This window comes from Crotalus tigris, unplaced genomic scaffold, assembly GCF_016545835.1.
Source record: "Crotalus tigris isolate CLP2741 ecotype Arizona unplaced genomic scaffold, ASM1654583v1 scf7180000017892.488125, whole genome shotgun sequence".
NCBI lineage: Eukaryota > Metazoa > Chordata > Lepidosauria > Squamata > Viperidae > Crotalus > Crotalus tigris.
In genome coordinates this window covers 378,477-400,505 of record NW_024096708.1, presented here as the reverse complement: position 1 = coordinate 400,505, position 22,029 = coordinate 378,477, and the positions used below count along the sequence as shown (strand labels likewise).

The following is a 22,029-nucleotide window of genomic DNA, read 5'->3' as shown; positions in this document are numbered from 1 at the left end:
TATCTGAAAGTAGGTCTATCTACCTACTTACCTGCCTACCTATTTACTCATCATCTGTTTGTATTCCTCCTCCTCCTCCTCCTCCTCCTCCTCCTCCTCCTCCTCCTCCTCCTCCTCCTCCTCTCTCTCCTCCCCCCCATTTGCTGTTTTCTATTGTGGTGCTTTCCCTTTGATAGACTAGTATTTATTCCTCTTATAAGGAGAATAGATAAGAAACTTCTCTTCTACAGAAAACAAAGATGTGAGGTAGAATGATCCAATTTAACACACTCCTCAGCAAATAGATTTTGGATTCAAAGGATTTATTTTATTTTATTTATTATTTTATTTTTTATTTTATTTTATTTTATTATATATATTGTTTTATTTTATTTACTTTTTATATTTTATATATTATTTTATTTTATATATTTTATTTTAATTACTTTTTATATTTTATTTATTTTATTTTATATATTATGTTATTTACTTTTTATATTGTTTTATTTTATTTTATTTACTTTTATTTTATTTTATATATTATTTTATCTACTTTTTATATTTTATTTTATTTCATTTTATTTTATATATTATTTTATTTTATATATTTTATTTTATTTACTTTTTATTTTATTTTATTTTATATATTATGTTATTTACTTTTTATATTGTTTTATTTTATTTTATTTACTTTTATTTTATTTTATATATTATTTTATCTACTTTTTATATTTTATTTTATTTCATTTTATTTTATATATTATTTTATTTTATATATTTTATTTTATTTACTTTTTATTTTATTTATTTTATTTTATATATTATGTTATTTACTTTTTATATTGTTTTATTTTATTTTATTTACTTTTATTTTATTTTATATATTATTTTATTTACTTTTTATATTTTATTTTATTTCATTTTATATGTTATTTTATTTTATTTACTTTTTATATTTTATTTTATTTTATATTTTATTTTATTTACTTTTTATATTTTATTTATTTTATTTTTTATTTTATTTACTTTTTATATTTTATTTTATTTTATTTTATTATTTTATTATTTTATTTTATTTTATTTTATTTTATTATTTTGTAAAAGTATAGATTACTTCTTTGACAGGTCCACACCATTTTGCCATCAGCTACTCACAGTTCTCTCTTCACATTGGGTATTAATATGTTCCCCCCTTCCATCACCCTTCAAGAAAAGTGATTACTGGAGAAACAACAACAACAATTTATACATATGTTGGGATTGCCATGACGTTTTGACTTTGTAGTATTTGAGCTTGAATCAGTTCCTTCATCTTGCATGAAGTATCCCAACCCTTCTAGAAACATTCTTAACTTGGGAAACTCTTGTTTTTGCTCAAGGAATCATTTTTTTTTTTTTTTTTTTTTGAAGTTGAAAGAGTCGTTTGGGTCTCAGAAAACTTTGGGAATGTTGAGATGGCGTCCGAATGCTTTCAATTGTTTCTGCACACCCCCTAGACTTCTGTCTTATCTTTTCCCCCACTTTATAGCTCCAGAGAATTGTAGCTGAAGATTAAATCTTCGGCCTGCATGCAGGCAGCTTGAGCAGATGTAGGCTTGGACAAGCCATGCTGATATCTTTGCTTGCAGAGTTTCTCTTTCCCAATAGTCTTGTGGAGTCAGCAGCAGATAAGAGGGCTGAGGGAGGCCACATTAACTTGCTAGCTCAGCTGTCTTCCTGGTCTTTGGAAAGTGAAAATGGCATTTGTTTAAAAAAAAATAGCAGAAGAATTGACTCAGTAGGATCTGTTGTCTGGTCCCCGAGACTTCCCTCTCTTCCTGCGCCTTCAACGACCAGATGGAGTCCTTGTTCTTCTTCGTTTTTTTAGATAATCTAATGTTTCTTTTTTTAATGTCACCATTTCCTTGCCTGACTCCCACTCGACACAGGAAACCTTCCTTCCTACCCACATATTTGCAATTAGCAAGCTTCACTCCTTTGGCTAGAATTAGAATATTCTTTATTGGCCAAATGTGACTGGACTGTTGAAGGAAAAGTCTTCATCATGGTTCAGTCCAAGCCGGGAATAAACAACATGGCAACTGCTTTAGAAAGAAGGTTGCAGGTTATTGGAGAGGAGAGCCAGACAGAAAGATGGCTCTGGAAGAAAAGAGAGAGAGCACATGTAGAGAGTGGGTTTTTATACCCTCTGGAGCCTTTTGTTTGGAGTTGTTCCTGTGGCATGACCTTTGACTTGAGTCTGAGTGTGTCCTTTGGCATCTGTGAGTGAAACTTAGAGTTTGGGTGGGGTGTGTAGATTTTAGGTCTTTGTCTTACTTACTAAGCTTCTAGCTGGGGGCCTCCAACTTTCCTGGGTTATTTACATCTGCATTTCTACAGAGCTGGTTTGTGCCTGGGGGAGGGAGACTTGGGGCTATTAAGAAAAAACTGGGCATGCTTTTCTGCCTCTTTAATATTTCCTTCTCTGGGGTGGGGGGCTGACTTCCCACAAATACACAAGGAATTTGTCTCCAGTGCATAAGCTCTCAGTGTACATACAAGCCACGAAGTGATAAAACCATGATACTAATCGGTGAAGGCAATAGGAAAGAGAAAGATAATAGTAATATAGCCCTGCTACTTGCTTCCTTTCTCTTGCTCGTTTTCATACAGCTGAGTAGTCTTCCTGAGATTGGTTGCCCAGAATATTCCACATCCTAAGCTTTGTACAATCTTTATAACGTGGTGAGTTTCATTTCTGTCCTTTTTGTTCTAATCCCCAGAATGGATATCGGTTATTTGTCACTACTGTTGAGAGATCTGAGCCAGGTTATCTAGCATTCAGTGATTGTATTATCCCTTTATGAGACAACTCAATGTTCAGTGTGGATTTCGTTGGTGCAAATTTGCTAAGGCATGTTATTTCCCCCCCCTCCCAACAACATGCATCATAGACCTACAACATTTACAGAGAAATCACACGGAGAAGCTTTTACACATGCATGTTCTGACTTGTGCATTGGGCGCACAAAGTAATATCTATGTTTTTCTTTTTCTCTTAGTTAGCTGGCGTGGCATTCCTTGGAGCTGGTCTTTGGGCATGGAGTGAAAAGGTAAGCAAAATAAGATCTTTTAGACCTCATAGGATTTAGTCTCTTTCCTAGAAATACGACATGTCTATTTTTAGAGAGCTCGATTAGAAAGGCTGGTAAATAAAGGAATACATGACATAATGTGTCTGTCTCCATGCTGATTTTATTCATGGATGTGAAATCAGTTCTTTATTCAGGAACGCAGAGATTAATCTAACCCAGTGGTTCTCAACCTTTTTAATGCTGCGACTCCCCCCAACCGGTCGTAAGTCGAGGATTACTCAACCGGTTGTAAGTCGAGGACTACTCAACTGGTGCAGCACCGTTTGCAGAATGGGACTTTTGGCGGGCTCAGCAGGGCAGAGACAGCCTGGACAATTGCTATTGGCTTTTGAAAGCCAATAGAATTAGACTCTATTCGAGAGAGTCTATTCTATTGGCTTTCAAAAGCTAATCGAATAAAAGGGAGTAGCACAGCTAAGGAAAAGGGAAAAAAAATGGCGGACTGCATTGTTTGGCGACCCCCGTGAAATGGTCGTTCGACCCCAAATGGGGTCCCAACCCACAGGTTGAGAACCGCTGGTATAACCCTATAAATGCCTCAAAATGAAGCCCTTCTAAGTTTAGGAGTACCTATTTGTAAGGATTTTAACCATGTTTTCCTATGAGTAGGTTTCATTAAACCATGACTAGGCTCATGTTTTCGGGCCCACGTTCTTTGAATATACAACTCCTTACTTCATTGCCCATTAAACTCAGAAGTATGTTTTTCTGGCCAATTTGTGTCCTTTGGTTAACCATTGCATTCACAAATGATATCCATCGTGAGGTGATGTGAGGCCAATAGAAAGCAAATTAAAGTGCCTTGGCTGAAGTACTTCGTAGGCAGCGAAGGCAGCTTTTTAAAAAAATATTTTCAAAATTGTCTACTTGAAAAAGAGGTATTTCAGCATCTCTGGAAGGCCAAAGAGCCATTACTTTACTGAATTCCAAGTAAACTATATCCACCGTATTTCCCTGATCCATTAATTTAATCACTTCATCAAAGAGGCAATGAAAGCCTAGCATAGAGTTTGCCTCCTGGAGTTGTGGATGCTTTGTTGCTTCATGATTTGTTCCCATTTCCTTTTTGGTTTGCTAAACACCCCCCCCCCATTTGTATAGCTGGTGCCATTATTTAAACAAACAACAACAAAAAAATGCAACAACCAGTCGCCAAGGGTATGTCCTTCATGACCAACATTCCTACAAAACAGAGAATCTTTGGTCCTGTGGAACAAATTCTGGTATCTTTCCCTTTCATTGTTGTTAGTAAGCAAATAAATAATTTCTGAATCTTCTTTGGAGGACGTACAGGCCAATATAGATTATCTTGGTGTCTAGTCGCACTTCTGAGATGTGAAAATGGAATTAGTGAACGTTCAGAGACAACGGAGTATAGTTTGGGTGTTCAGAGGACTAGAAACCAACTTCTCTAAAGATACACAAGAATTGGGAATGTTTAGCCTTTAGAAGACTTAAGGAGGAACGTAATCATGGTCTTCAAACACTTAAAAGGACACCCAGAAGAAGGTGACTCCACTTGGGTGTTACCAAAAGCTTCTCAGGTGGCGGTCTCCATTCATTGGGTGTGTTCGGGCTGAAGATAGGTTGTCTATTTTGGTCTGTCTAGGTGGTTTACTGCACCAAGTAATTTTTGCACTGAACAGTGTGCTCAGACAGCTTATTCTTTTACACACACACACACACACACACAAACACACAGATCCATGAACACACAAGGTTAAAAGATCAACACAAAACAGTATAGAAAAGGGAAAAAAGGAAGGAAGGAGAGGGAGGGAGGGGAGGAAGGAAGAAAGGAGAGAGGAAGGGAGAGAGGGAGAGAGGGAGGGAGGGAGGGAGAGAGGGAAAGAGAGAAAGGGAGGGAGAGAGGAAGAAAGGAGAGAGAGAAAGGGAGGGAGAGAGGAAGAAAGGAGAGAGAGAAAGGGAAGAAGAAAGGAAAGAAAGAGTTGAAAACAATAGAAAATGAAGAGAAAGAAAAGAAGCTTTAAAAAGTGACTTCTTATCTTCTTTCCGGCAGTTTTATTCCCCCAAAACATTTCTCCACAAACTAATGTTGCAAACTCTTTCTCCACTTCTAAAGAACATAACCTGGTTCCCTTCTTCTCATTTTTAACCCTTATTAACCAGCAAATCCGGAAATGGATTTGTCTCCATTTTCAACAAGAACAACAACAAAAACCTCCATAAAGGGTTTCCAGCCCTTTATAAAAGGCAGTCGTGTTCCCTCCCAGATCCAAGGGGTCAGGTCAGCCATTTCCGCTGACATTCTGCTCTCTTCCCCATCCTTTCTTTCTGCTGTTGTTTCCCCAGCTTAAAACAGCTCATTCTAACCCGGAGTGTTTTATGATTGTTTTTACGCTGAATGCCCAGGTGTCTAAAAAACAACAAGCAACTCTGGAGAATTGATGGCTTCTTTGCGGATAAGTGCTAGTTAATAAACAGCCATCAGATGAACTGCTATTTTGGCTTTGTTGTCCCGGAAGCAGGAAACTGCTACAGAAACACTAGTAAACTCTGCTCCAAACAGCAATAAAAACACGCCCGGACCATCTTCAGCTCGTTTGTTCCATCTAGTGGAGGCGTCTTATAGTTCCTCCTTCTCAGATGGGCTGGCTTGCTGAGGATTCTTGGCCAGCGATAAACCTGGTTTGTCATCTGAGGGACAAACGACAGGCATGAGTTTTGTAATTGTCAGTTAACATAGACACTTCGAATATGAACTTTATATCTTAAGACAGTTATTTTAGCGTTTCCATTTGACTTATTTTCTCTGTCTCAAAAGAATATTCAAGGAATTTAGGAATGGCTTTTAACGTTCCTAAATTGAAAAGATCAATCTTCAGATTGATTGTTCAAGTACAATACAGACAGGGATTTAGGAATAGCTTTTAGCATGCCTAAATTGAAGAGATAAACAGGCTGGAGATGATCTGAAGATAAGACCAAGTTTGTTAGTACAAATTGGGGTCTGGTTTATCTCTTTCGTGAACTCTAAACAATCCTTTTCCTTACAATGTACACCTCTCCTGACGTCAGACCTCGTTTTAATAAACGTGTGATATTTTTTTTTAATTGTAATTTTTTTTTATTTTCAATTTTTCATTACATTCATAAAGAGTACTTCAGATAAAGAATAGAATAAGTTTATACACACAACTTTCGGTATTGCTCACCCATTTCCCCCCAAACCGCATCCACCCTCTAACCTCTTCTCTCACTTCCCTCTTTCCCTCTTCTTCCTCATTCTCCCCCTCTCCTCCTTCTCCTCAACCTTCCTACTTACTTCTCCCCTTCCTCCTATCTTCTCACTCCGGATACAGTCCAGGAGAAATGCCTGAGCAATTCCTCTCTCCAAATTGAAACATCAATATTATATACAATAAAACTATTTCTACTTATCTGACCTATTTAACCCCCAACCCACTTCCCAGAGCCAAGTACAGGGTTATACAAACATATTAAACATAATCTAAGTTTACTAAGTTTACTAATTATACAATAACCAAAATCATACTAACCCTTAACTCTCTTCAAACTTTAACATCATAATTTTATAAACAAATCCATTACTCATAAAATAAATGAAACTTTGTAGTTCCATATTTCTTCTGAACATATTCTATCCATCTTCTCCATACAATAACATCTCTCTCTTGTGAATGATCCTTTAAATAAGCAGAAATTTTAGCCATTTCTGCTAAATTAGAAACCTTAAATACCTATGTGTGATATTGTGGGATGCAAATATGTAACATGCTTGACCACATGCAATTGATTTCCTATGCAAAGGGGAGGTGACTGTTATCCTATCCAATCAATTTTCCTCTTGGATGTTTCTTTGTGATGCTAACTATAAAAGGTGTTGTAAGCTAAAGATCGGGGTTCCCTCTTTGAACGAGTGGAATCCCTTTTGTCTGAATATTCTGATAAACTGTAATAAAATGATTTTCCTGTCTCGGTTTGTCTCATTGGAAAATATGCATGCAGAGGCATGAGCCTAAAAGAGCCACATTTGGCCATCACATCAAAGACACACTGATCAAAAAGCTGAAACTCTGGATTTATTACTTGAACAATGTTGTGATTTCCAGTAAATTTGTTTCTTGCAAAACATCCATTGTGCAGAATTGGAGAATTATATGTGAGAAATGGCCCACTTTTGTGCCTTTTTTTGGAAAGTGACTGAAAGTGGAACCTCAGTGGCAATAGAATTATTGCACTGTGCTTTTTGGGTGCACGGAGATAACTATTATCTGTTAGAAGCCCCCCCCCTTCAAAATCCGAAGTAAATATTAAGTCACATTTTATTTGGACCAAAGATTTAAAATATTGAAGTAAATAAGATCTGTCCCCTGGCCTAAGGGAAATGCAAAAACACATTCCTTTTGGGAACAGCCTGTGGCAAGGCAAGCAACGTGTTTTTTTTCCTCTCCTCCTTTATTCTGAAAATCCATTTGCCTGTTTAAAAATCTCGCTTTAACACTTACTTCATTTTGAGTAGTCTTATTCCAAGTTCTTCTATTTGTCCGTTACAGAATTGGATGCATTCACAATCCAGCATTAAAATGAGCTTCTGTAAGCCCAGAGCTGCTTTGGCTGAGATGGATGGCTATGCAAATTTGATTAATAAATTAAAAACAAACCTTTTAGTGTAATAAGAATTCTGTCATACCCCTAATGCAGCCCTGGAAGGGGAAAAGCTTCCCTGGATTTGCAATGCTCATTTGTTGACAAATGTTGTTTGTAAAAAGATGGATGGAGGAGGAAGGGGAGGGAGGGAGGGAGGAAGGAAGGAAGAAAGGAAGGAAGGAAAATTCCTTTTCTGAGCTTGACTTAAGGTCAGAATGAAAGACTGTATAACAAATATCCTTTTGTAGATTTTATTTTTTTAGCCCAGTAGTTCAGTATTTTGGAATTCAAATACTTCTCTGCGGAAGGGTCATCTACCACCTTCCTAGACTGAATCCACCATTTTTTTTTTATTCCCAATGAACCAAATTCTCAACAAGCTGTTTCCTAGCTATTGTGAATTCTGACTTTGCAGTATAACATATCTGCAGACTGTTAAGATTATAGAAAGCTGATACATGTTACAAAGATATTGATTATTATTTTGAAGGGGACAATTCCTGGGATTGTTGGTGGAGTAATTCATTCATTCATTCATTCATTTATTCAACCATACAATCTTTGGCCACTCTTCCTGCCATCTTCCCCCCCCCCCAATAGAATTATTTTGCATCCTCTGCTATATCCCCATAAACTTATTTTAAAGAGATTAAATGAAGTGAGGGTCTCAGAAAATAGGATTTTGCACTTGTAGTCAAAGGCTAAACATTTTTCTGTACTTTTGTGGAACCCTAGCACGCTCGCGACACTTTGGATTGTCGTTGGGAATGTCTGCCTTGTAGGTCCCACGTGAAAGTTCAGCAGGACTTCATCCTCGTTCATTTGTGTTCCCTTTTAGGGCGTGCTGTTTGATCTATCCAAGATGACTCGCCTGCATGGTTTTGATCCCGTGTTCCTTATCTTGTTCGTCGGAGGGGTGATGTTCGTGCTGGGGTTTGCTGGCTGCGTGGGAGCCCTGCGGGAAAATATTTGCCTTTTGAAATTTGTAAGTTGCTGAATTCTGATGTGTTTGTGTTGGGGGGGAGGGGGCAGAACCATTTTGACAGAACTGGACTGTCCTATCCCAGTGGACAATCATTTAAATAGGAGCCAGCCGTGTGCTGCAGCTGCCAAAAAAGCCAACACAGTACCAGGCTGCATTAACAGAGGGATGGAATCAAGATCACGTTAGATGCCAGGCTCAAGAGAGCACCAAGGACCCCTCGACTGGCTTTCTTCTGTTTTGGATGGAAGCGTTCTTCCCCTTCCTAAAGTGGCTTGTCTCCTTCTCTTCTCTCTTTGCTGTAGTTCTGTGGGACCATCGTGCTCATTTTCATCCTAGAGTTGGCCTTGGCTGTGCTGGCGTTCTTGTTCCAGGACTGGGTGAAAGACCGAGTGGAGACTTTCTTCAAAAACAACATTAAGGCCTACAGAGATGACATTGATTTGCAGAACCTGATTGATTCATTGCAAAAACTGGTGAGTTGTTGGGTTTCTTTCTTTCTTTCTTTCTTTCTTTCTTTCTTTCTTTCTTTCTTTCTTTCTTTCTTTCTTTCTTTCCTCCTTCCTTTCTTCCTTATTTTGTTCCTTCCTTCCTTCCTTGTTTTGTTCTTTCTTTCCTTCCTTCCTTCCTTCCTTCCTTCCTTCCTTCCTTCCTTGTTTTGTTCTTTCTTTCTTTCTTTCTCTCTCTCTCTCTTTCTCCCTCTTTCCTTCCTTCCATCCTTCCATCCTTCCTTTCCCCCCCAAAGGTAAAAATACAATTTTTTTAAAAAAATGATTACAAACAAGTCACAAAAATAATGTATATTACAAATATAAAATTAACAGTAAGCATTTATCCTCCATCCTGGTTGAATGCTGATACCTGTGTCTGAAATCTAATAGGCCTGCCCTCCCCCCACCTTTTGCATTAAGGGTCTACAAATAGTTATGCATTTTCTACCTACGCTTGCTAAATCACTATTTTACGTTTCTTAACAGATATCCCTAATATATAAATCTATGGTCTGTCCATAAACTCAATCCAATATCTGTTCAGGGTAAGAAAGCCGTAACTATTAACCCCTAAAACAGCGGTTCTCAACCTATGGGTCGGGACCCCATTTGGGGTCGAATGACCATTTCACGGGGGTCGCCAAACAACGCAATCTGCCATTTTTCCCCCTTTTCCTTAGCTGTGCTACTCCCTTTTATTCTATTGGCTTTTGAAAGCCAATAGAATAGACTCTCTTGAACAGAGTCTAATTCTATTGGCTTTCAAAAGTCAATAGGAATTGTCCAGGCTGTCTCTGCCCTGCTGAGCCCGCCAAAAGTCCCATTCTGCAAACGGTGCTGCACCAGTTGAGTAGTCCTCGACTTACGACCGGTTGAGTAGTCCTCAACTTACGACCGGTTGGGGGGAGTCGCGGCATTAAAAAGGTTGAGAATCACTGCCCTAAAAATAAACTTCAAAGTCCTCTGTTGACAGTCCATTATTACATTTAACTCCCGGAAACGCCACAAACACCTTCCCATCTCTTATGAACTTGTCCAAACCCTTGTCTCAAGTCGACACGATTAATTTCACAATCTCTGCTAACTCATTCAGTTTCAGTATGCCTCCTTACGCCGCCATTCTTCCTTCTTCTTCTTCTTCTTCTTTCCAATATTTGGCATGTGCAGCTGTCCCCGTATGCAGAAAGGAGGTTCCAAATCAGTGGTTCTCAACCTTTTTAATGCCGCGACCCCATAATACAGGTCCCCATGTTGTGGTGACCGCCCAACCACTTATACATCACTGGGTGCCAGGGGCGTGGCCAAAGAAAAGGGGGAAAAAATGGCGGACAGCCTTGTTGGGCGACCCCCGTGAAATGGTCATTCGACCCCAAATGGGGTCCTGACCCACAGGTTGAGAACCACTGTTCCAAATGGTTTTCCTGTTGATTTTTCCACGTTGCTTAGAAGAAAGGCCACATCTCTAAGGCAGGAAGGAAGCCCTGGATCAAGGAGAAAACGGCAGCGGAGGTGACATGAGCAAATGTCAGAAGACCACAGAGGGGGGAAGCACATTTGTGCAAGTTTTTTTTCTCCCGCTGAGTTGCCTTTCCAAATCTCTTTTCTTCTTCCTAACACAGAGGTGGGCAGCTTGGAGATTCCTGTTTAATTTCACATGACCTTTAGCATAATTTCCAAAGCCCTTGCAGGCTATCTCTTCAGATCTCTGTTAGGGCTGATTTGTGTTTTCCGTAGCAACCCGCCAGTAGACAGTGAGATAACAAAAGATTAAATAGCCACATTTTAGTTCTCTTAACCATTTTTCCAGTGCTGTTTTAACTGAGAATAGAATAGGAATAGAATAGAATAGAATAGAATAGAATAGAATAGAATATAGAATGCAGAATAGAATAGAATATAGAATATAGAATATAGAATGGAGAATAGAATAGTATAGAATATAGAATATATAATGCAGAATAGAATGGAATAGAATATAGAACATAGAATGCATAGAATAGAATGGAATAGAATAGAATAGAATAGAATAGAATATAGAATGCAGAATAGAATATAGAATATAGAATGCAGAATAGAATAGAATATAGAATGCAGAATAGAATAGAATAGATAGAATAGAATAGAATATAGAATGCAAAATAGAATATAGAATGCAGAATAAAATATAGAATATAGAATGCAGAATAGAATAGAATGTAGAATGTAGAATAGAATAGAATAGAATAGAGTTGGAAGGGACTTTGGAGGTCTTCTAGACCAACCCCCTGCTCAGGGAGAAAACCCTATACCATTTCAGACAAATGGTTGTCCAGTCTCTTCTTAAAAACTTTCATTTTTAGTCTAGGAGAGAAGCAACGTGGAATTAAGGAGAAACTTCCTAACAGCGAGGATAATTAACCAGTTAAACTCTTTGCCTTCAGAAGTTGTGGGCGCTCCATCACTGGAGGTTTTTAAGAAGAGATTGGACATTCACCTGTCTGAGATGGTATAAATTCTCCTGCTTGAGGAGGGGGCTGGACTAGAAGACCTCCAAGGTCCCTTCCAGCTGTATTCTGATTCATTACTTTTCCTACGACGCTGTGTTAATTTTTTTTAATCTAGGCTTCTGCTCTGGAATGAACCGCAATTTTAAAGCTGTCTGATGTCGCTTAGCTTCTTCCTGGCCTCTCTCCGCGCTTGTTGTGCCCATCGGATGCTCCAATGCCTTTTCCTTCTTTTGTTTTCTCTCCTGCAGAACCAGTGTTGCGGTGCTCAGGGTCCAAACGATTGGAACCTCAACATTTATTTCAACTGTAGCAGTGTGAGCAAAAGTCGGGAAAGATGCGGAGTCCCGTTCTCCTGTTGCATCCAAGATCCTGCGGTGAGCTACTTGCCATCTTCTTGTCCCAGTCTATCCTCCAAAGCGCCTGAAGGCAGGACAAGAAGCAACGGATGGAAACTCATCAAGGAGAGAAGCAACCAGGAACTAAGGAGTCATTTTCTGACAGTGAGAACAATTAACCAGTGGAACAACCTGCCTCCAGAAGTTGTGAATGCTCCAACACTGGAGGTTTTTAAGAAGAGACCAGACAGCCATTTGCCCGAAATGGTATAGGATCTCCTGCCTGAGCAGGGGGTTGGACTAGATGACCTCCAAGGTCCCTTTCAACTCTAGTATTATTCTGTTCTGTTTTTCTGTCCCTACATTTATGGCAGGTTTGGGGTGCAGGGAAGTGTTTCCTATGCTTCGAAGGACGAGGCCTATCTTTTACGTCTTGAGCATTTGCCCGTCCCCTCCCCCCAAAGAATGTTAAGATTCTGTGCATTTTTTAAAATCTCTTATTATTTTTTTAAAAAACCAAGATAAAAACTAATACAAACTAACGTAAGCGAAAGAAAAGAAACAGAAAATGCAAAAAAAAGGGAAGAAAGTAAAAGAGAAATAGAAAAGAAAGGGGGAAAAAAATAGAAAAATGCATAGTTCCCAATCTTGTTTATAGCAGTTATAAATAACGATTATAAATTTACTCAACGGTTACACAAAATAATTCCTTTTTCTATCATCTGTGCTGTCGGATCATAAAAACTATAAATCAGGAGTTCATTTTTTTCCTGTTAATATTTCATGGAAAAAGTTCATAAGGGATTTCTAGTCAGCAATAAATGGAGGTACTATCTTTTAACAGAATAACAGAATAATAATAAGAGTTGGAAGGGACCTTGGAGGTCTTCTAGTCCAACCCCCTGCTCCGGCAGGAAAGCCTATATTATTTCAATTTCTTTGCACCCACAACTTCTGAAGGCAAGCAAAATTCCACTACTTAAGTCTTAAGTGCTATTGCTGTTGACTCAGCCTTCCATCCTTCCGAGGTCAGTCAAATGAGGACCCAGATTCTTGGGGGCAAATAGGCTGACTCTGTAAAACTGCTTAGAGAGGGCTGTAAAGCACGGTGAAGCGGTATATAAGTCTAAGTGCTATGGCTATTATTGCTATGTTGGAAAATTGGAGCAAAAACAGCACCGTTGAGAACCCTTGGTGGGAAGGCAAAATAAATCTCTCCTCTGAAGTGTTGTAAAAAGTTATGTCAAGTCCTTTTCTTCTCTCTCTTCAGCAAAATGTGGTGAATACCCAGTGTGGCTACGACATCAGAAATATGGTGAGTATTTCCTCATTCTTCATTTCCTCATTTCTCACATCCTTTTACCAGCCCAGTGTTCTGTGGAAGATAGGAGCTCTTGGAAAGAAGAAGAAGAAGAAGAAGAAGAAGAAGAAGAAGAAGAAGAAGAAGAAGAAGAAGAAGAAGAAGAAGAAGAAGAAGAAGAAGAAGAAGAAGAAGAAGAAGAAAGAGGAAGAAGGAAAAGAAGGAAGAAGAAGGAAGAAGAAGGAAGAAGAAGAAGAAGAAGAAGAAGAAGAAGAAGAAGAAGAAGAAGAAGAAGAAGGAGGCAAATGATTGGCTGATGAAACATGTTAATCCCCATGTAGGAAAGGAGTTGATTTCAATTTCTAGTTCTATTTCCCAAATCACCAGCATCTTGGCTAATGGGTAGATCTTTTGGTCATTTGGGTTCAGCACAGACTTAAAGTATGGAAGACTTCTTACATCCATGCTGGTGTGGTGTGCTGTCTATTTGTACAACTGGTGAAATGAAGCAGCATCAGAAACCTGTAGTGTTTTAACAAATTGGTTCCTTGAGCCTTGTGATGATCAGAACTGGGGCAAATCACCACTTTTGTTTAGCGCTTTGGATGCCCTCGTAAGGATCCAGCTGGCTTTCAGCTGTGGGTCTCCATCCATGTACTAATCTTCCTCTGGGTCCTCTCCCTCACCCTCTCCATTTCTTCTTGTAGTCTTTATCGCATTGGGAGGAGCGAATCTTCACGAAGGGCTGCATCGCTGCCTTGGAAACCTGGCTGCCCAGAAATATTTATATCGTTGCAGGCGTCTTCGTTGCGATTTCACTGTTGCAGGTCAGTGGCTGCAGACTACATATTGACGCGTGTGCGTTTCCCAACTTGCTGAGGGTTGAGCCTTGTTCCCCCTCATCCACCAGAGCTTGTCTGAAAAACATTTCATTCCAAACGAGTTTGAGCTGAAAACTTCACAACGCGTCCTGTTTTGTAGGCCAAATGGGTTTTGTGTGTGTGTGTGTGTGTGGGGGATTTTCTAACATTATTTTGAGTGTAAAAGAGGCTTTGGAAAGAGGACCTGGTGTGAAGTTTTGCCCAGAACATAGTCTGAAGCCTGATATTTTGAGCACCGCTACGATTGTGTCTTTCTTACAGGGGGACACCAAGTTAGAGCATTTAATTATTTCATTCAAGGGTGAAATAAAGCTGAGCTTTATCCTCCTCCTCCTCTTCTTCTCCTTCTCCTCCTTCTTCTCCCCCTCCCCTCCCCCTCCCCTCACTCTCCCCTTCCCCTTCTTCTTCTTCTTCTTCTTCTTCTTCTTCTTCTTCTTCTTCTTCTTCTTCTTCTTCTTCTTCTTCTTCTTCTTCTTCTTCTTCGTCTTCGTCTTCTTCTTCTTCTTCTTCTTCTTCTTCTTCTTCTTCTTCTTCTTCTTCTTCTTCTTCTTCTTCTTCTTCTTCTTCTTCTTCTTCTTCTTCTTCTTCTTCTTCTTCTTCTTCTCCTTCTCCTCCTCCTCCTCCTCCTCCTTCTTCTCCCCCTCCCCTCCCCCTCCCCCTCCTCTTCTTCTTCTCCTCTTCCTCTTCCTCCTTCTCCTCCTCCCCCCACCAAGCATCAGAGTCTTCTCCAGAAAACTAGGTGTTTGCCTAATGTCTCCAAAGTAGGATCATTTGTGCCTTTGTGAACACAAAAGAGCCAACGAGATAATATTGCTTTCTGTTGTTATTTGGGGAAACTGTAAAATCAGTTATCTATTCTAAATTGGATTACTCCATCTCTCTCTCTCTCTCTCCCCTTCCCCTCTTTTTCATTAGATTTTTGGGATTTACCTGGCTAAGATGCTGATTTCTGATATCGATGCAGTGAAGTCTGGCTTCTATTTCCCAAGATAAAAACTACCTGGGAAGACCAATCGATCTTCATTCTTTGTACCATGATTGTAAAGGGAAAGGAAAGGATCTCTGAGGCTTTAGAAAACCTTGGACACATCTAGAATGTAAAGCCGCTCTCTTTGTCTTTGGTTAAAATGCCAGATGGCCTCCTGCTCTTAAGTTTTGCGAATTGTTTTTCAACATGGTTTTGTTGGAAGGAGATACATTCACCTCCAGCCTTCTGCATGCTGATGGGTGAAGACCAGGGCGTGCAACACCGACTTCCTGTTAGTGGCATCCCGATCAGGACTACTGTCTTTATTTCCTGATTTCCTTTTTCTTTACACTATTTTGAAGTTAAAATGTTACATTCCAAATGTCGATCAGTGCCTGGGGTGGGGGGGGGAAGTCCCACGATGCCAAATAATTATATCTGAAGGATGGGGAGACGGGAAGACCTGCGAGACGATGTTGATATTGAAAAAAAAAAAAACGCGTTCAGGGAATGTTGTGCATGTTGACAAATTGAAGTATATTGTTTGTGAGGTTTTTTGTTTTTTTTTTAAACACGGAAGCCGTGTTTGCGGAGTTGTGTGGACGGGCGGGGATGAAGGATTCCTGCTCTTCCTTAATCCTTTGGTTGGACCTCATGGATAGAGAAGATGGGAGTTCTCCTCTTGGAGGCCAGATCCAATGAATCCATTTGAGAAGCTACGAGATCTGGAGAGGACACTGGCTTTGCTTCCGAAGGACTCTCGTCAGATTGAAAAATCTTTACCTAAGTGGATTTATAAAAAACAAAACAAAAAACAAATGCTATTCTTTTCATTCACTGTATTCTGATGTCATTTCTACATTTTAGGCTTTTTGCAATATTGGTCTTGTTATTTATAGAGGTTTGGACAAGGGAATCTGTTGTCCTACAGCATAGCTGACGTTGCAGGAAGCGGTTGTGCAAAATCACATCTGTTGATGGACATGGCCAAATATAGTGAAATATATTTCTCAAAAGAAAAAAAAATAGTCACACATTGATCTAAAATGCGTTCTATTTCCCTCCCTCCCTGCGGTAGCATTTCAAACAACCTTTAGTTTCCCTAAATACGAAGGAAGAATTGGATGCATTGAAACATTCAAATGCATTGACAGGACCCATTTGAAAGAAGAAAACAAAACGGGATGCCTTATGTATGTATGGCCTACTTTTGTTCTGTGGATAATTGGAGCATTTAGACTTACTGGACATTAGCTCCACCTGAAAAAAGGTCCACAAGCCTTTGGAACTTGGAACACCTAAGCCATGAATGATGCCTCCAGTGGCTTGTTTCATCTCATATTTACTGCTTCTCTGAAAGCTGAACTGCCCATAAAAACTGGAAGGCCTTCAGGTATGGAAGCTTGAGTGTCATCCCACCCAGTCTGTTGTAACATAAACGGGTTCCGATTCTGTGCTCCTTCAGGTCTTACTGATCTAGCATTTCCAAGAGCTTTGGAGAAGGTTACCAAGTTGGGGATTTGTAACTCCAACTGTAGGCTAGAAATTTGAGGACATGCAGGTCCAAGATGGAGAGCAGATCCAACTTGGAAGAAAATGTTCTGGTGGGTACCAGACAAAAGGTTTTTTTTTCCTTCTGAAAATGTGAAAAATACAGTTGAGTGGTAGTATGGAACATGCACTTTTTTTTCAGACAGCTAATCTGCGATTCTCAGGGGAATTGATGGCCAAAGCTTTCATACTTTAGAGGTTTCTTCAGTAATTTCAGTTAAATTCCTCTGAAATACAGCTTTGGGACAATGTCGTCAATATCTATCAGGGATTATTAGAATAATTTTACAGTACATCATTCAGCTAAAGGTTATAATCCTATATATACTTACTTGGGAGAAAGTCTTATTAACTAGACTTATTTCCATATGAGTATTTAGAGAATTACATGGGACATGAAGCACTTTGAATACTTTTAAGAAAATGTCTAAGCATTAAGGCTGAATCAGCTACAATTGGACTCAAATCTTCGGTTTGGTTCAGGTTTCCAGTTCAGAAAACTGAGTTACATTTATTAGTAGAAGTGGTCTTTTAGATCTAGATCTGGTCCCGATTTGGAGACATTTGATTCAACAATTTCCAATTTGATTTGACTACAGATACTGTTTAATAGTATCTGGTGATCAAATAATCTCTTAAGGCTTTACAAAGCCTTAGTAAGACCACACTTAGAATACTGCATTCAGTTCTGGTCACCACAATATAAAAAAGATGTTGAGACTCTGGAAAGAGTGCAGAGAAGAACAACAAAGACGATCAGGGGACTGGAAGATAAAACATATGAAGAATGGTTGCAGGAATTGGGTATCAGGGGACTGGAAGATAAAACATATGAAGAACGGTTGCAGGAATTGGGTACTAGAAAAGAAGGACTAGGGGTGACATGATAGCAGTGTTCCAATATTTGAGGGGCTCCTACAAAGATGCGGAGGTCAAACTATTTTACAAAGCACCTGAAGACTTAAGACAAGAAACAATGGATGGAAACTAACCAAGGAGAGAAGCAACATGGAATTAAGTGAAATTTCCTAACAGTAACAACAATGAACTAATGGAATGGCTTGCCTTCAGAGGTTGTGGTAGTCCCACCACTGGAGGCTTTCAAGAAGAGAGTGGACAGTCATTTATTTGAAATGGTATAGGATAGCAGGGGATTGGACTAGACTCCAAGGTCCCTTCCAAACTCTATTATTCTGTGTTCTATTTATGTGTAAATCTCCAAGTTGAGTATTTGGACACCACTAGAAATGCAGGTTTCAGCACCCTTTGAAAACCAGCAGGGTGTCAAAGTGCTTAACTTGGCTTGAGTTTTACAACTCTTCATTGTGGCTGGTTTTTCATGAATGCAACTTTCATAATCTCTTGACACCATATGAAGCTTGAATTTGTATCATTTTATATATTTTTAAAGCTTTTGGGCGCCATAAAAATTACACTGCTTACACAATTCTCTTTGTCTAAAATAGATCTTTTCTCTGCTCGGAACACCAGGCGCTACCGTTTTGTGTAAAGTTGGTTTTAAAGCATGTGCTCCTTTTTGGGAATTTACAGCCCTATTTTGGTGGACTAATGAAGCAAACACGTTGCTAAGGTGAGGGGAAAAAAAAAACCTTGTTCCTGCAATGTGTCAGATGTTTTTTTCGCTGGATACAAACAGCTCTGTGTTGTGTTTCCTGAATATCCCTGGCCAGGGAGGACAGCTTCTGATATGTGGGTTGGCGAAAAATGCTTCATGATGGGAATTGGGAACAGCTATCATTTCATGGTGAATGTTAGTGACAATGGTGGAAACCAGAATTAGGAGGTTGAGAGCTAGCAGTACTGAATCACAAGTGTGTTCTGGGCATCTCCATTTCTGGGGCAACTAGGCTGAGGATTACATATTGGTCTTCAGCCATTGGTCCCGTGTCATAGCTCTTCGGTCAACTCAAATTTCTGAAAACATCCATTTCCCCGTGTCTATTTACCATAATCCATTGCAGAACACTAAAAAAAGGAGAAAGCTTTCTTATTCTGAAGATCTCCAAGTTCCCTTCTAACTTTATTATTCTTTGTTCTGTGCTTTTGGGAAACCCAGTTAATGTGTCATTGTCACCACAATAAAAAAAAAAAGAGAGACAGATGCTGAGCCCCTAGAAAGTGTGCAGAGAAGAAGAAGCTGATCCCATTGCACTCACTGAGGTGCTTCCAGATCAAAAGTATTAGTCAATGACCCAAGAAAGCATGCAGAGAAGAAGAAGCTGATCCCGTCGCACTCACTGAGGTGCTTCCCGATCGAAAGTATTAGCCAATGACCCAAGAAAGCTTGCAGAGAAGAAGAAGCTGATCCCGTTGCACTCATTGAGGTGCTTCCAGATAAAAAGTATTAGCCAATGACCCAAGAAAGCTTGCAGGGAAAAAGAAGCTGATCCCGTCGCACTCACTGAGGTGCTTCCAGATCGAAAGTATTAGCCAATGACCCAAGAAAGCGTGCAGAGAAGAAGAAGCTGGTCCCGTTGCACTCACTGAGGTGCTTCCAGATCGAAAGTATTAGCCAATGACCCAAGAAAGCGTGCAGAGAAGAAGAAGCTGGTCCCGTTGCACTCACTGAGGTGCTTCCAGATCAAAAGTATTAGCCAATGACCCAAGAAAGTGTGCAGAGAAGAAGAAGCTGGTCCCGTTGCACTCACTGAGGTGCTTCCAGATCGAAAGTATTAGCCAATGACCCAAGGAAGCATGCAGAGAAGAAGAAGCTGATCCCATTGCACTCACTGAGATGCTTCCAGATCGAAAGTATTAGCCAATGACATCACTGTTGCCCTGGAGAAGACTTTTCACATCCCTGGCAGGAGCTGGAGTGAAAGACAGGAGCTCACCCCAACCCACATCAGCACTTGGGTCTCAAATGGAGGCTTGCTAACCTCCAACTCAACATCCTAAACTGTGCGAGCCACCTTGATCTTCTACAAAGAGGATTAAGGATGTGGAGCCTAAATCATATGATGAATGGTTGAGGGAGCTACAGGTGGGTGCAGCCTGTCTTAAGAGAAGGATTAAGGGGGACATGACAAATGTCTTCTAGTACTTGAGGGGCTGTCACAAAGAAGACTTATTCTCTAAAGTGCCTGAGGGCAGATCAAGAAGACAATGTGGGGAAGCTCATCAGAGGGAAATACAACCTGGAAATATGGCAGTGAGAACAATTAATAGATGACTGGAGGCTAAAACATATGAAGAACAGTTGCTTGAATTGGGTATGTCTAGTTTAATGAAGAGAAGGATGAGGGGGGACATAGCAGTATTCTAATATCTCAGGGGTTGCCCCAAAGAAGAGGGAGTCAAGCTATTCTCCAAAGTGCCTGAAGGCAGGACAAGAAGCAACAGATGGAAACTAATCAAGGAGAGAAGCAACCTAGAACTAAGGACAGTTAGAACAATTAACCAGTGGAACAACCTGCCTCCAGAAGCGGTGAATGCTCCAACGCTGGAAGTTTTTAAGAAGAGATTGGATAGCCATTTGTCCGAAATGGTATATGGTTTCCTGCCTGAGCAGGGGGTTGGACTGGATGACCTCCAAGGTCCCTTCCATCATCATCATCATCATTATTATTATCATCCTGTACAAAAAGAGACTGGACAACCATTTGATTGGGATGGTATAAGGCAGTGGTGGCGAACCTATGGCATGCATGCCAGAGGGGGCACTTAGAGCCCTCTCTGCGGGCCCATGCTCCTCGCTCTTTTCACAGGAAAAAGCCATTTCTCAAGCCCCTTCCTAGCCAAAACAAGCCTCTGGAGCGAGTGGGCTGTTTTCAGCTTTGAATTATCTGACACCAGAAACAGACTAACAGATGACCCGAGTGCTGCGTGTGTTGCTCTCAAAGTTACAAAGTATAAATCAAGGTTAGACAAATTATCAGCATGTATACAACAGTAAAAAAATCACATGAATTGTTCAAAAGCGTGCCAAATGCAAACTTACCTTTCAGTAAAAAAAGTTGTATCATTGAAAGCTTTGTTATTGTGTTTTTCTTTTAAGACGAAAAAGATAGTTATGTATGAGTTGTTTTTTTTTTCTAAACTAAAACCTCAGTATTCATATTAAGTTGCCGTGTTGGCACTTTGTGATAAATAAGCGGGTTTTGGGTTGCCAATTGGGCACTCGGTCTCTAAAAGGTTCGCCATCATGGTATAAGGTCTCCTGCAGTAATTGGACTAGAAGACCTGTGAGGTCCCTTCCAGCTTCTGTTGGTGGGACCACCAGACAACAAACTACCAAACTGTTGGTGGTAAGAATAATCGGACAAAACAAGAACCAGAGACTTGCAAATGATAACTATTCACCCAAAGGATAGTTTTAGTTTCTGGCCAAGAAACAACAGCAGTATGACGATGATGACACACACACACACACACACACACACACACACACAGACATATATCCCCAGCAACATTGGCAGGGAACCTATTGTAAATAAATAGAGAGCAAACCCCAGTCTTTTCCAGCACTAAAGATGTAAAGAAACGAAATGTCTCCAGGAAAGGAAATGTCTATAGGAAAACAACCAAGTTTAGCCAGTACTAAGGACTCCATAGTAGTCCTCCCCCCACATGGAGCCGAGGTGGTGCAGCAGTTAGAGTGCAGCACTGCAGGCCACTTTAGCTGACTGTGTTCAGCAGGTCAGCGGTTCAAATCTCACCGGCTCAAGGTTGACTCAGCCTTCCATCCTTCCGGGTAGGTAAAATGAGGACCCAGATTGTTGGGGGCAATGTAAATATATATATACATTGCTTACTGGTGTACACCTCTTAGAGAGTGCTTGCACTTAAAAGCGGTATATAAGTCTCATAAATAAATAAATAAATAAATCTTGAGGTGATGAATTCTCCAAGTGTCTTATGCATTATGTAAAGAAATACCGCCTTTTTTTAATCTGTTCCATAATCTCTGCCAATCAGCTTCGTTGGATGACCTTTCCACATTTTTTAAACTATGTTTTTTGCAACTCAGTGTTCAACACACGCACGCACACACACACACACACACACACACTTATATAAAATCTTGTCTAAGATGCAGGCATCGAAATGCATGGCTGACAACCTTCAATCAGCCACGTCACCTAGTGTTTGTGCCGTCAAAACAGCCTTGGATTGGATGGATTCTTAAATAAACAAATGCAAAACTTGGGGCTTTGCAAGCTAACCTCTTCCTTCCCAGGTGGATTCTGGCGACATCTATCCATGCAGTTTTCTTGGCAGCATTAAGGAGTCGGTTTGCCATTGCTTGCTGTCCCTTAAGGGAGATCTGC

At 39.9% G+C, this 22,029-nt stretch overlaps 1 protein-coding gene across 2 annotated transcripts in view; it reads left to right on the top strand.

The window, feature by feature from the left end:
• The window catches only part of TSPAN14 (tetraspanin 14), a 43,036-nt gene extending 26,833 nt beyond the window's left edge, over positions 1-16,203 (top strand). For both annotated transcript variants that reach the window (XM_039344145.1, XM_039344146.1), the window contains 7 exons: positions 3,021-3,071; positions 8,584-8,730; positions 9,033-9,203; positions 11,953-12,078; positions 13,310-13,354; positions 14,047-14,166; positions 15,136-16,203. In XM_039344145.1, coding sequence (XP_039200079.1) covers positions 3,021-3,071; positions 8,584-8,730; positions 9,033-9,203; positions 11,953-12,078; positions 13,310-13,354; positions 14,047-14,166; positions 15,136-15,213 — 738 coding nt within the window. In that variant the 3' untranslated portion in view covers positions 15,214-16,203. The remainder of the gene's footprint in view (positions 1-3,020; positions 3,072-8,583; positions 8,731-9,032; positions 9,204-11,952; positions 12,079-13,309; positions 13,355-14,046; positions 14,167-15,135) is intronic.
• The last annotated feature ends 5,826 nt before the right edge of the window (positions 16,204-22,029 follow it).